This window comes from Mytilus galloprovincialis, chromosome 9 (genome assembly GCF_965363235.1).
Source record: "Mytilus galloprovincialis chromosome 9, xbMytGall1.hap1.1, whole genome shotgun sequence".
NCBI classification, from domain to species: domain Eukaryota; kingdom Metazoa; phylum Mollusca; class Bivalvia; order Mytilida; family Mytilidae; genus Mytilus; species Mytilus galloprovincialis.
In genome coordinates, this window is record NC_134846.1 from 24,056,512 (window position 1) to 24,070,857 (window position 14,346).

At 33.3% G+C, this 14,346-nt stretch overlaps 1 protein-coding gene across 1 annotated transcript in view; it reads right to left on the minus strand.

The window, feature by feature from the left end:
* Positions 1-14,346, minus strand: part of LOC143044672 (Ig-like and fibronectin type-III domain-containing protein 2) — a 165,547-nt gene that overhangs the window by 72,252 nt on the left and 78,949 nt on the right. Inside the window, exons 14-19 of the mRNA XM_076216735.1 lie at positions 12,599-12,759; positions 5,147-5,276; positions 4,515-4,580; positions 2,769-2,912; positions 1,300-1,443; positions 383-531 (exon numbers count right to left, since the gene is read on the minus strand). Coding sequence (XP_076072850.1) covers positions 383-531; positions 1,300-1,443; positions 2,769-2,912; positions 4,515-4,580; positions 5,147-5,276; positions 12,599-12,759 — 794 coding nt within the window. The remainder of the gene's footprint in view (positions 1-382; positions 532-1,299; positions 1,444-2,768; positions 2,913-4,514; positions 4,581-5,146; positions 5,277-12,598; positions 12,760-14,346) is intronic.

The window sequence follows — 14,346 nt, forward strand, 5'->3', positions numbered from 1 at the left end:
TTATCTGAACTATCCTTACCTATGGTAACTCCGTCTTCATAGGAATGTTATAATAGACATAATAAGATTCAGCCTTTTGTCCACCTGTAGGAGGAGACCATGACACAGGGACAGTGTGCTGTTATCTGAGCTATCCCTACCTTTGGTAACTCCGTCTTCATAGGAATGTTATAATAGACACAATAAGATTCAGCCTTTTGTCCACCTGTAGGAGGAGACCATGACATAGTGACTGTGTGCTGTTATCTGAGCTATCCCTACCTTTCGTAACTCCGTCTTCATAGGAATGTTATAATAGACACAATAAGATTCAGCCTTCTGTCCACCTGTAGGAGGAGACCATGACATAGTGACTGTGTGCTGTTATCTGAGATGTCCTTACCTGTGGTAACTCTGTCTTCATAGGAATGTTATAATAGACATAATAAGATTCAGCCTTTGGTCCACCTGTAGGGGGAGACCATGACACAGTGACAGTGTGTGCTGTTATCTGATCTATCCTTACATTAGATGGAGGTCTTGGCTGATCAACTGAAAAAGGTAATGTTATCCTCTATAATGGGTACTTTATTTATTTCACTATAAAATTTAAAATTAAACAAATATATTCATACTACTGTTTTAATACAAATTGTATAAAATCTTTTAAATAACAATAAAACATAGCAAAGCCTGTTGACAACAAAACAAAATAAATGGAGAATGTGTCAATGGGCCACATGAAAATATGCATGGTCAACCTTCGCATACAGATGCAGGATTCACGTAGTTAAGACCATTTTGTAATTATAAGCGTTGTATTCAAGTTTTATAACATTTAGTTGGAGAACGAAAAAGACAGATTTAGCAATTTTTGCATTTATAAAGGAGCATAACTCAAGAACAGTAAAAGTGATGCCACCCAATTTGGAACTTTATCTGTGTTTTATCGAAATACCTTTTTTTAAGCCTTGTGTATAAGTTTATAACATTTTGATGAGTCAAACTAAAGTTTGAGAATAGGAACCAATTTTGGGGACATATGCAAAGGACGGGATATACAGGAAATGCAGGACCAGTGGACATACAGATGGATGGACAAGGTAGACACCTCTACAGTGGGGGCATAAAAATAATTAAATATGCATTACACTATTTTTGTCAGCGTCTAGAAAAGTTATGTTGAAGTATTTGTATTCATATGTATCAAAGCGTTAATCCTGCTTCATTGTCTTACCTTTCACAATTGTTTTTAAAAATCCTTATGTTCACACATCTTTTCTTGCTCATCAATAAAGTTTCGTAATTCTTATAACTTACCTATCCCTTCTACAAAGCACTGAGTAATTTGTGGTGCCTGGAATGCACACAAAATATCTGCATTATTCATATCTCCTTTACAAACATTCAGACAGTTATCTGGAATCAGTCTCTCTCTACAACACTGGGTGTGATCTCTACCATCTAAAAAATTTAGTTTCTCTAGCTTTAAATTATATTATACAAAAAAGGATAAATTTGAGCAAGTGCTAAATATCTGATGTTTTGATGTACTCAATCATTGATATTATAAGTATTAGCAAAAACATTAAGATTCAGATAAACGATGGAAGTTACCACAGAATCTTGACAGATCACCATACCTGTCAACTAACTTGTATTTTGTAGATGTGACCGTGAATATACCAGGTCACCTAAAATTTTTCAATGCTAAACTAATGTATCTTATAGAATATTGAAAAAAACCTCTAAATACTAAATTTCAGTTGAAAAAGTCTGTGTTAAGACCTGACCTTTTCTTCCTCAATACAGGTCATAGGCTACATTTTCAGTTTCTAGTATGCAGTTTACCCGAAATTTGAAAAGTTGTGATTTTGAAATTACACTTTTTTTTAAAATACATATAAACACTGATTATCTGTCTTCAAAAATGAATAGGCGATCTTTGGTTTTGTCATAGACGTCCTGATTTTTGAACTTTTGATAATCAATTGTCTAAACTGAGTCGATACTGTTCTAGCAGATTCACTCAAGGATTGCCAATTGTTGACAATCAGCAATCCTTGAGTGAATCAGCAACTCTCACAAGGGAATTAGGCAAGTGAACAAGACAGGAATGTCAACATTGATCATCAAAATGGCTGTATAATTAGTTTGCAAGTTACTGATCCTTCCTAGAAAATTGTGATTGTTTTAAACAAGCAGTTGCAGGTTGCGTTAAGCAGGTGGTCACTAGTTATAACAGTTAAACAAAATAAAGGGAATCTTTTGGAGGGGGCTTGAAAAGTGGTTGTTAACAGCAGATTGTCCTTCAAAACAGGTTGTTAAGCAGGTTTAACCCCGTCTCATTATTTATGTATGTGCCTGTCCCAAGTCTGGAGCCTGTAATTCAGTGGTTGTCGTTTGTTTATGTGTTACATATTTGTTTTTCGTTCATTTTTTTACATTAATAAGGCCGTTTGTTTTTTCTTTTGAATTGTTTTACATTGTCATATCGGGGCCTTTTATAGCTGACTATATATATATATATAGCTATGTGGTATGGGCTTTGCTCATTGTTGAAGATCGTACGGTGACCTATAGTTGTTAATGTCTGTGTCATTTTGGTCTCTTGTGGACAGTTGTCTCATTGGCAATCATACCACATCTTCTTTTTTATATTGACTGTATATAAGGATCAATGAGGTACAGGTTCATGAAAATTATCTGCCAAACTTATGGTAGTGTAATGAAAGTATTCACTAAACAGATATTATCCACCTGTTTTGGTGATGATTTGTTTTACATACCTGCTCCACATGATATCACTTTATCAAAATCATTACTACACGCCAGTGCTATGGTATACAATTCTGTGGTAGGAGCACTTATTATAAAATCATAGTTGCATAATTTCAAACAATCTTTTCTGAGGCTTTTCTGTATACAGCATTCTGTAAAGTATTAAAGCAAAACAATCAATTTTATAACATAGTACTATATTTTACCTGAAGTGAAAAAAACACAATGGAAATAAGACATTCTTCATATGAAAACTAGCTTGACCAAAATCTTTGACCTGAAGCGTGACACCCCACTCACACTATCATTTTCTATGTTCAGTGGATTCAGGGCCAAAACTCAAATTTGGCATTAAAATCATATCATAGGAACATGTGTACTAAGTTTCAAGTTGATTGGACTTCAACTTCATCAAAAACTACCTTCACCAAAAACTTTAACCTGAAGCAGAACAGACAAACAAAAAAACAAACAACCTGATGCACCGACTGAAAAACATAAAGCTGCTAGGTGGGGCATAAAAAATAAAGGGCTGCACTTTAGCGCATGATACACCCGTTGCTCTTTTAAATTGTCTTTTATGCTTTAAATGAAGGGAATGAAGGGAATGAAAGGGAGCTTACATCAATAGATATAAACAATTCATCAAAGTTTCATGGACATTGGTGAAAGCCTTTTTGAGTTATTGTCCGAAGTGTTGAAAATCACCCTTTTTTTATGAATAAAGCCCCATAAATCCAAAACTTAAAATCTGAAATTTATAAAAATTGAAAGGGAGCTTACATCAATAGATATAAACAATTCACAAAGTTTCATGGACATTGGTGAAAGCCTTTTTGAGTTATTGTCCGAAGTGATGAAAATCCCCCTTTTTTTATGAATAAAGCCCCATAAATCCAAAACTTAAAATCTGAAATTTATAAAAATTGAAAGGGAGCTTACATCAATAGATATAAACAATTCACAAAGTTTCATGGACATTGGTGAAAGCCTTTTTGAGTTATTGTCCGAAGTGTTGAAAATCCCCCTTTTTTTATGAATAAAGCCCCATAAATCCAAAACTTAAAATCTGAAATTTATAAAAATTGAAAGGGAGCTTACATCAATAGATATAAACAATTCGCCAAAGTTTCATGGACATTGGTGAAAGCCTTTTTGAGTTATTGTCCGAAGTGTTGAAAATCCCCCCTTTTTTATGAATAAAGCCCCATAAATCCAAAACTTAAAATCTGAAATTAAAAAAAAACGAAAGGGAGCTTACGTCAATAGATATAAACAATTCACTTAAGTTTCATGGAAATTGGTGACAGTGTTTTTGAGTTATTGTCCCAAGTGCGGACAGACGGACGGACAGACGGACAAACAACGGTATACCATAATACGTCCCGTCTAAAAGACGACAGGCGTATAAAAATGAATATATGAGTGATTTGTTAACAAACATTAGTTCAAATAATCATCATTTAGTCAAGCTAAATACAATTTTTAGATCAGAGGGGTCCATGTACATGTTTTCAAGCTAATGATTTAAATCATTTCGACAAAGACACCAATTTCATTATCTCCCCTGTAACTTTATTCACTGTTTCAGCTGCACTATCAGCTCTCCATTCAATATAATGTCAAACCGTTTATGATCCCAAATTAAAGCCAAATACCATCTTAGTTGTTCAAGATGAACATCAACAAATGTGACAAATTAACCTTACATCAAGGCTATTTTTAATTTTACAGTTACTCCATGATTTACATACCAGTCAGGTTATAAGGCAAAACAGGTCCTGGTGAAGGTGTTATAGAAGGTTCTGAAGGTGATATATCTGTAATGTACAAACATAGGGTAAGGATGTTATAAAAATTTATTATTTATTCAAGACACAGTGCATATGGTTCATAATCATATATGACACACATCTAGATTAATGTTCAGTTTCCAGCCTCTGTTGGTGTGTTGTATCACTGTTTACTTTTAAATAATTTTAATATGATGGTACTTGTGTACTGTGTCTTTATGAATCCTTCCTCTGTTTTCTTTGCTTGGATATTCTGGGGGTTTGGTGGTCTACATTCTGGTATCAATGCTTATGTTTGTTGTGTTGCTATTTCATCAGTCCTTATTAGCTAATGTGTTTTTGTTCACCTTATCAGGATTAAATTAGATGATGTTGCTTGTTATGAGGTGTTCCACTGTGAACTCAGAATCGTATTTGCATTGCTAAATGTGTAGTGGGATGCTGTTCACTAAAACAATATTTCATTTTAAACAATTATTTGCTCCAAGGTAAGCTGCTGACTTTTCTTGTCATTTTTTTTAATCTATACATTTACCAATATTGATCTGGGAAGACTTTCTGACTGGTATCTAATCTATTGTATTATGCCTTACCAAAAGTGAGAAATGCAATGTCTGGTGACATCAAACTCTGTCCTGCATCGTTAGCTGATATAATTGTAAGGTCATATTCTGTGTTCGGGGTCAGCCCTGTTAGCTGGATTGTAGTATTGTCTGTAGTATTCTGTAGTTATATAAATGTTTGGTACTATTACTTTATGTTAAAGATCTATATATATTCATGTGTAGTAGCATGATATTCCCTAAAACAAGATAACACAAGACAACATAGTGCAGTATAGCTTGAAGATGGTGATGTTGACAGTAGTTATTTATATGTGGCACTGGTTTAGAAAAAGTTGGAGATGTAAAAACCTGGATTTGGTAAGTCAAAACCAAAACATCATCAGGATAATAGGATCAAAGAACAAGGGCAATAACTAAAATAATAACACTTCCTTTTTATAACATTTTACTACATATCTTACAAGTGTGCACAAACTGAAATGACTTGCCTGCTTTAGTGACCACTAATTTAATCTTGATAGTCCTAAATATAAAATTTTACTACTAGTATCAAATAAACTTAACATGTAGCCTTTTCATCTAAATAGTCCAGTCGATTTGTGAAACAATTGCTCAGATTGTGGTAAAAGCATAAAATTTTGCAGAGTGTTAGTTGAGGTCATAACTAACATTTATAGCTATAGACCCAATTCAGAAAATCAAAATGGCGGCTCTGGGCGGCCATTTTGAAATCATGTCCAAAAAATTAATAAGAATTATTTAAAAATAGAGTGGGGTGCTCATTTTCGCCATATCTTTCCATGTTTTCTTCAGTTTATGTTCAGGTCTTTATGTTTTTGAAGTATACTGATATTTCGATATGAAGATAACTTCAAATGCAAAATATTCTTAGCTTAAAAACGTGTTTGTTTTGAGAAAAATCATCTGAAAAGTTGGATTAAAGGGTGTTTGAAATTTCCTGATTTTTTGTCAACGAGGGACACATATTCGCCGTTTTTACACATCTATTTAAAACCAAATAACTGCAGCTTTAAACAATATGTATCAAATAAATTTCATTGTAGATGAATAGCAGACATTTGAAAGGTGTAAAAAACTGAAATTTAGGGCAATCAGTCAAAGAATTACTAAGAAATACTTCTTTGAAATCTTTTTTTTTCATTCAGGAAATTGGCTGAAAATCGTAGTCCGTCTTTCTGTCCTTTGCGGTAAGTGCCGAAATTTGGTCTCATTTTCAAAAATAATCATATTTGTTATAAAAATATAATTTATCGGCATATTTCTGCCATTTCAGCCATCCTTTGAAGTTTTTAAACCTCAAAATCATAAAACGGCGAAGTTGTGTCCACGGCGAATATGAGCGCCCCACTCTATATGAAAAATATATTACTTTACCAATTTTGATAAACTTTCGTATATCTTATGACAAAGAATATCAACTGAGGACTATTGAAGTATTAGGTGGCCATTTTGAATGGTGGGCATTTTGGAAACTTAAATTTCAAATATATCATTATTCGCTATCCTAAATTGTTTTTGGAATTAATACTAAGTTTTATAATGCATTTACAATTAGTTTTTCTTATCATTTATTTATATGACTGTTGCTTTTCACCCAAGTGCTCAAATAAGGCATGCATATGTTAACAAATAAATGTATTTAAAAAAATACGCGTAATATCTTTTAATTGCAGTTTAGAATGTACGGCTTAGTTATTACTTTTTTACCACCAAAAATGCGTATATACAATATAAGTTATGACCACTGTATGTTGAAAATAAATACTACGTAGGTATTTAGTCAATGGAGCTGAAAAAATAATAAATAGACTGGAAAGCATTCCGTAACGCCAAGAGAGGACACATGAGGATTTACAATGCCAATCAAACACAAAAAGAGCAGACATAGACATTTGAGCTGGTAATCAGTCATTTTTGTAAGCATACAACTGTTCCAAGTTGATGACGGCCATGCAATGGGAGAATTACAACGCAAAAGGTACTTATCTAGGCCTTTCAAAGCAAATCTTAAGATCAAAATACATTTTGTCAGGAAAAACAAAAAAAGTCTAAGATGAGTCACGGATTAAAACTACCAGTTAAATAACCAGCCACGGTTGTGATGAATTAACAAGAACAATATGATTGCAGGAATTGTTTCTTTCATTGTGATGAGGTATCTGACTATCATCATGAAATCTCGACAATTATGTTCGACAATAGAGTATGTGACTGTCACTTGAACTACTAACCATTGTTCCTTTAGCAAAAATCAGTGCTGGAGATTAATATTTCAGGAGCAGATATCATGCTAAATGTTTGTTAAAACTGCACGACAGAGCAATTAGATAGAATTCGAGAAACAGAAAAAAAGTCAAGAATCTGTTATCCATGGAATGGGGCTCGCTAAATTGATAGAAAACAGTGACGGCTCACACTCTGGAACAGATATTGTTTTAATATTTGAAATTGATGATATTGGTAAATTGTACAGTAAACGTTCTTAGTAAATATGAGTTGTCATGGAAGGAATGATTAATACAACACTTCTTAAAAATTGAATACTAGCTGCCATAGATGATATACAAGCACACATGACAGGTTGCGTCTTTCTCCGGATTCTCAACGAATATGTTGGGGGAAGTTCTGAAACAGACCATGCCTTTTAGTCGTGATGATGAAGGCCTCTTCATAGTAAAAGTAACTAGAATGGTTTGAAGAGTAGGGCTTGTTACTATAAAAATATTTACATAGACTTGCAATGTAGGCTTTCCAAATAAATTTTGCTGATGAAATATTTTGAGGTCTGAAAATTTGTGTGACATAATTTGTGCCATTTTGCCATGTGATTATGGAGTGCTTCTGCAGTTCCATAGCCCTCATTCAACTGTTTCGAATTGAGCGAAAGGAAAACCAATTCAAGACCCAACATCTTCATATGCTTGCATCAAAAGAGTGATTGCCAGCTCAAATGTCTATGACTGTTCTGTTTGTATCTGCTTGACATTGCAAACCCTTACATGTCCCCTCTTGCCATTTCACACATTCCTTCCAGTCTAATTGCCCATTATGTTTTTCTTATATCTAGTTTTTTTCGAAATCTACAATTTTGATCTTTCCCCCCCAAAAAAACTTTCTGTCATAAATTATATAATATATACGTAATTTCTATTTTAAAAAGTTACTTAGGGAAATGTGTAAGTAACAGAAATTTTGATACTGATATCTTAATTTTGTAAACATGTGCATGCCTTATCTGACCTCTTTGTGAATATTCAATATAAATTAGTAAAAAAGTATGAATGCAAACAGTAAATTAATAGATTAGCGAATAATGATATATTAGAAATTCATGTTTTCAAAATGGCCATCATTCAAGATGGCTACCAAAAAATCAATATAAATGAAGACCTCAGATGACAGTCCTTGTCAATTGTGATGAATATTCCATATGACTATATAATAATTTCCTGCAGCAAACGCTTAACTTATAAGTCAAAGTGAACACGGTTACTAAGGAAATGCAAATGTGTAAAGGCAGTATTAAGTTGTACTACACTATGTTAATGTGGAGAACAATGTGATAGAATATGATAAACAAGTGTGGTTTTACAAAACAAGTACATGTACATCTCATTTATTGTTAGATATTTTTAACGTCAATTGAGAACATTTGAGCAGTTGATGTTCTTATAACATTACTAAAATTCATTATGTCTGCAATCTAGGTTTTTGAAAGTTGTTTCAAATGAACAATATCAACAAAACTAATTATCCAGTAATCAGCCAACTATTATAAACGACAGGTATTCAAATATTTTCTTGCTTTATTTCTACGTATAATATAAAATTCTCCTGTTATTCTATGTTGAACAAGCGGTTGCACGAATATTGTTTTCAGAGTAATAGTTCATTTTATGAACCTCTTCGTGTCTGCGTTTTAATGCTTTTGTACCCGCTACAAAACAGAAGAATAACTCGGGGAGGGGGATAGGCTAGCTTTTTGTCCTGTTTATATAGCTCGAACAAATACATTTGTATATAGTTATCAAAGGTACCAGGATTATAATTTAGGACGCCAGACGCGCGTTTTGTCTACACAAGACTCATTAGTGACGCTCATATCAAAATATTTATAAAGCCAAACAAATACGAAGTTGAAGAGCATTGAAGATCCAAAATTCCAAAAAGTTGTGCCAAATACGGTTAAGGTAATCTATGCCTGGGATAAGAAAATCCTTAGTTTTTTCAAAAAATTCAAAGTTTTGTAAAACAGGAAATTTATAAAAATGACCACATTATTGATATTCATGTCAACACCGAAATGTTGACTACTGGGCTGGTGATACATATATATCTTCCACAATGCATTTTTTTATGATATCGAATAATGACTTCATATTTTGGCTTAAAAAAAAATTCAATATGGGTAATATTTCCAAAACTTTTGTTCTACAAGACAATTGGATTCAGCACTGTTATTCTATCAACCAGATTTCATGTCAATATCTTCTCTAGTATCATTTTCATGATTTTTTATTAATCTATTGAGATCATACGGCCACCATTTTAAAATGGCCGCCTCTTCCGCCAATTTTGATTTTCAGATTGGGTCCATAGCTTAAAATGTTGTCCATGACATATACTACTACTATGCCAAATTTTATGCTTTTACCACAATCTGAGCAATTTTGTCAAAAATCTGCACAAATCGACTGGACTAAAATTTGGGTTTTCAAAGTAAAATTAAAATAATCGGCGAAAAAGCCTTTGTGAGACCTCGAAATTGAAAGTATTATCCTTTTCCTTTATTTAGATATTATTAATCAATAAAAATGTGCATTGAGGCCATATAGTTGATAATGATAAATATGCATGGGAGTTTAAAACGAGATGTGTGAAAAAAAAATGACTTGTAATTTTTGCATATAGGAATCAAATTAGGTAGTTTAAAATAATTTGTCACCGAAATGATGGGTTGTTAATGGGTGCGGGTCATTGTGACACTGATAAGGAGACGATGGATGCTGAATGTAATAGCACTATCTAAATTAAAAAAATGAAAACAAAATATAATTTATTCAATGAGTACAATTTGTATTATATAGAACAAAAGTAGAGAAATTTAGCATTGAATGACTACAATAATTAAGATCGCATCCAGCAGGGCACAGCTTCCCATGTTCGGACTGAACTTCAGTCCACAGACATCACTCGGGAATGTTGTCAACAACCATATACAGCTTACAGCCTAGGCAGCCCTGTATAGCGCCATTGAGTGCTTTCAATCAACAATATATTTCCAAACAACTTATATAAAATGATTAAGTCTTTCAACAAAGGTTTTAAATAATAAGCAATGATGCCAATATTGAATGTTAGAACATAAATAACTAGATATCATTGAGATGGGAGCCATCTCTGTGGGCCCCGCTGTGAAAATGTGCATTAAAAAATTGTATCTTTACCATGGGACATGGGTTTGTCAACTGAAACCAAAGTTTTTGACCTTGACCTTTGACCTAGGAAGTTGTACATAAATTATGACATACCCTCTGATATTGGTTTATATACATTTCAGGTATAAACTTTAAAATGATAACGGTTCTCAAGATATAGAGCGGACACGATCTTTACCATAGGACATGGGGTTGTCAACTGAAACCAAAGTTTTTGACCTTGACCTTTGACCTAGGAAGTTGTACATAAATTATGACATACCCTCTGATATTGTTTATATACATTTCAGGTATAAACTTTAAAATGATAACGGTTCTCAAGATATAGAGCGGACACGATCTTTACCATAGGACATGGGGTTGTCAACTGAAACCAAAGTTTTTGACCTTGAACTTTGCCCTAGGCAGTCGTTCATAAATTATGACACACCCTCTGGTGTTGGTTCATATATATGTCAAGTATAAACTTTGAAATCATAACGATTCTCAAGATATAGAGCGGACACAATCTTTACCATAGGACATGGGGTTGTCAACTGAAACCAAAGTTTTTGACCTTGAACTTTGCCCTAGGCAGTCATTCATATATTATGACACACCCTCTGGTGTTGGTTCATATATATGTCAAGTATAAACTTTGAAATCATAACGGTTCTCAAGATATAGAGCGGACACGATCTTCACCGCAGGACACAGGATGCAACTGAAACCAAAGTTTTTTTACCTTGACCTTTGACTAGGAAGTTGTACATACATCATGACACACCCTCTGGTGGTGGTTAATAAACATGTAAAGTATTAAGTATGAAATCATAATGGTTCTCTAGATATGGAGGGGACACAAAGTTAAAGTGTTACGGACGGACGGACGGACAGACAGACTGATCACTATAGGGCGACCCGCCTAAAGGCAGGGCCCTAATTATCTTTAACAAATGAATTCAAAACAGTAATATCTATTCAATTTAATAAATATGTACTGAATAGTGTCATGTAAATCGTTAAATATAAAAACATGCAATTTCTATTTTTAAACAAGGGAAATGACAATCCTGTCTTCCAAATGTATTTAAAAACATTTTTTTTTTATAAACAATTACTAATTAGAAAAAAAGAAAACACACACATACACTGAAAACATGTGTTTTAGTTGAAACAACTTTATTGTTGATAAACAACTGCCAACCTGTACCAGAAACAAACATAATGGTTTGGAACAAACTATACTCTACGAACGACAACCTAGAATGTTATTCACATTTGTTGATAATGTAAACAAACATTGATTAAAAAACAAACCGGTAATATGTAGCAATTAATAACAATTAGAATGCTGTAGTAAAGATCATCAGGAAATTTATCTGGTTTGCTGCCCGGAGATGTCGATAAGTGATATTTTACAAAATCATGTTTTCAGGGGAAGTGGTGAATTGTCCTTGTTAAAATTTCAATTATTATTCAGGTATCTAACATTACTAACATATATTGATACCACTATAATACATTGATAATACTGCCTTGTTAAATATACCTTATTGTCAAAGGATGCAGCAATAGTTCTTTCGTTGACGGCCAAAGAAAAAATTGTGATGATAAAGCATGCAATTCCTGAAATTGACCGTCTCCAAAAATATTTAAATTCTAAAATTGAGTTATTGTCCTCTTCGTGCCAGACAACTATTGAAAAGGCTATAACATGGCCCAGGAAAATAAAGACAATGCCAGGAATAAACTGAGACAGAAATACATGTACACCTTTCAATCATTCCATACACTAAATAACTTCTTATATCTACTAAATATAATGGACTTATTGCTTTTAATGTACAAGAAACAGACCAAACCCTGAAAACTTTATTTTAACCATGCCAGACAAACATGTTCACCTTACAATCATTCCATTGATCACATATAAATAAACTATTGCATAAAGTATATCTAATTTCATCAAAAGACCAATTCTCATCAGCTTCTAGTGAATTTTATTGCAGTAATATGTTCTACTGTAAAGTTTGTATACCTGATTTGGTGTTTTCACTCTATCCCTCAGACTATGTTCAAGGTAAGATACAATGTACTGAGTTACATTGGCACTAGTACTTGGTGGATCCCAGCTTAGTGTTGCAGTAGTTGTAGTTACCTCAGTCAACTTAATATTCCCAGGAGGACCTGGAATGGTTGCTACACAAACAAAAAAATCCATCAATCCTTTGCAAATTACCATAAAAAACAGGATATGCATATGAGAGGCAATCAAAATCATTTTATGTATTTTCTAATATTACGAAAGAAACAATAGATTTTTATATACAAAGTCTAATATCAATTTATTGATAATATTTGATATTCATTAATACCCATGCCACTGATGCTCTTGACAGGATATCTATAATACTAATTCATAAAGCAACAAGACACATCTTACCAAATGGACAAATGACTCTGTCAAGAGCTGGTAAACTACTTCTAAAAATGTGTAAGGATTCCGTGGAACCTAGTGTCTCGCCTACTTTTGTTAATAATTGCTGGCTCAACAAAAATGGGCAAAAAATTAAAAAAAAATTCTTCTAGATACTATCTTTTGATTATAAGAAGCTTCTGTCCAAGTTATGTAAAAATCCAGGATGGTTCATGAACCTTATTAATGTTTTAAAAACTTTAACCACAGAGTGAATGTATTGTTAACTGGCAGAAAAACTAAGTCCATTTATAAGTAGAAGACGAAAAAACAGGACTTAAAAAAAAATATTACTTCTGGATACTATTTTTAATTAATATGAGCATAAACCAGCTTCTGTCCAAGTTTGGTAGAAATCCAGGAAAGTTTAAGAAAGTCATCAAAATTGACGCTGTCACCACCACCTATGCCGACAGAATGGAGGATTTCTTTGTCTGGCTTTTGCGACAAAAGTGGCAGGCTCAACAATTAACTGTTTATACAAAGATATGTCTCGCCTATTTGTTATTTTGATAAATGTAGAAATTAAAGAAGCAATACTTTAACATGTAAGTTCTGCAACTTAACTTGTAAACTATGTAAAAGTTTCAAAGTCAATGAACCATAATGAAGGGTTGGGTTCATATAATATCTATGGAAATGAAACTAACATCAATGACATAACATTAGTGGATCATCTGAAAATGACTTAATCACAAACTAATACATAAAAACTAAGATAAAGTTTTAAAGTCAATAGAACATGACTTAGGGTGCAGGGTGAAATAATCTCCATGGAAATGAGATGTACTAATGCTTACACATACTGCTGTAAACATTTAACATATCACTACAAGCCACGCCAAAGAGAGCAGAGCCTGTTTTAACAATCCTGAGTAAATCTGAATCAACTGTTGTTGATCCATTACATAACATATAAATTATAAAACCCTGTCCCATTTTTGCACCTGTCCCAAGTCAGGAGCCTCTGGCCATTGTTAGTCTTGTACGATTTTTAATTTTAGTTTCTTTTGTATAATTCAGAGTTTAGTATGACGTCCATAATCACTGAACTAGTATACATTTTTGTGTAGGGACCAGCTGAAGGACGCCTCCGGGTGCAGGAGTTTCTCGCTGCATTGAAGACCCATTGGTGACCTTCAGCTGTTGTCTGTTCTGTGGTTGGGTTGTTGTCTCTTTGACACATTAACCATTTCCATTCTCAATTTTAAGATGTGAAGAGGAATTGAAGTGTAAATATTTGACGATAGTTAGTTTAGGCCAGCACATCAACAAATGTAGGACAACACTTTATAAATACCCACCACCCA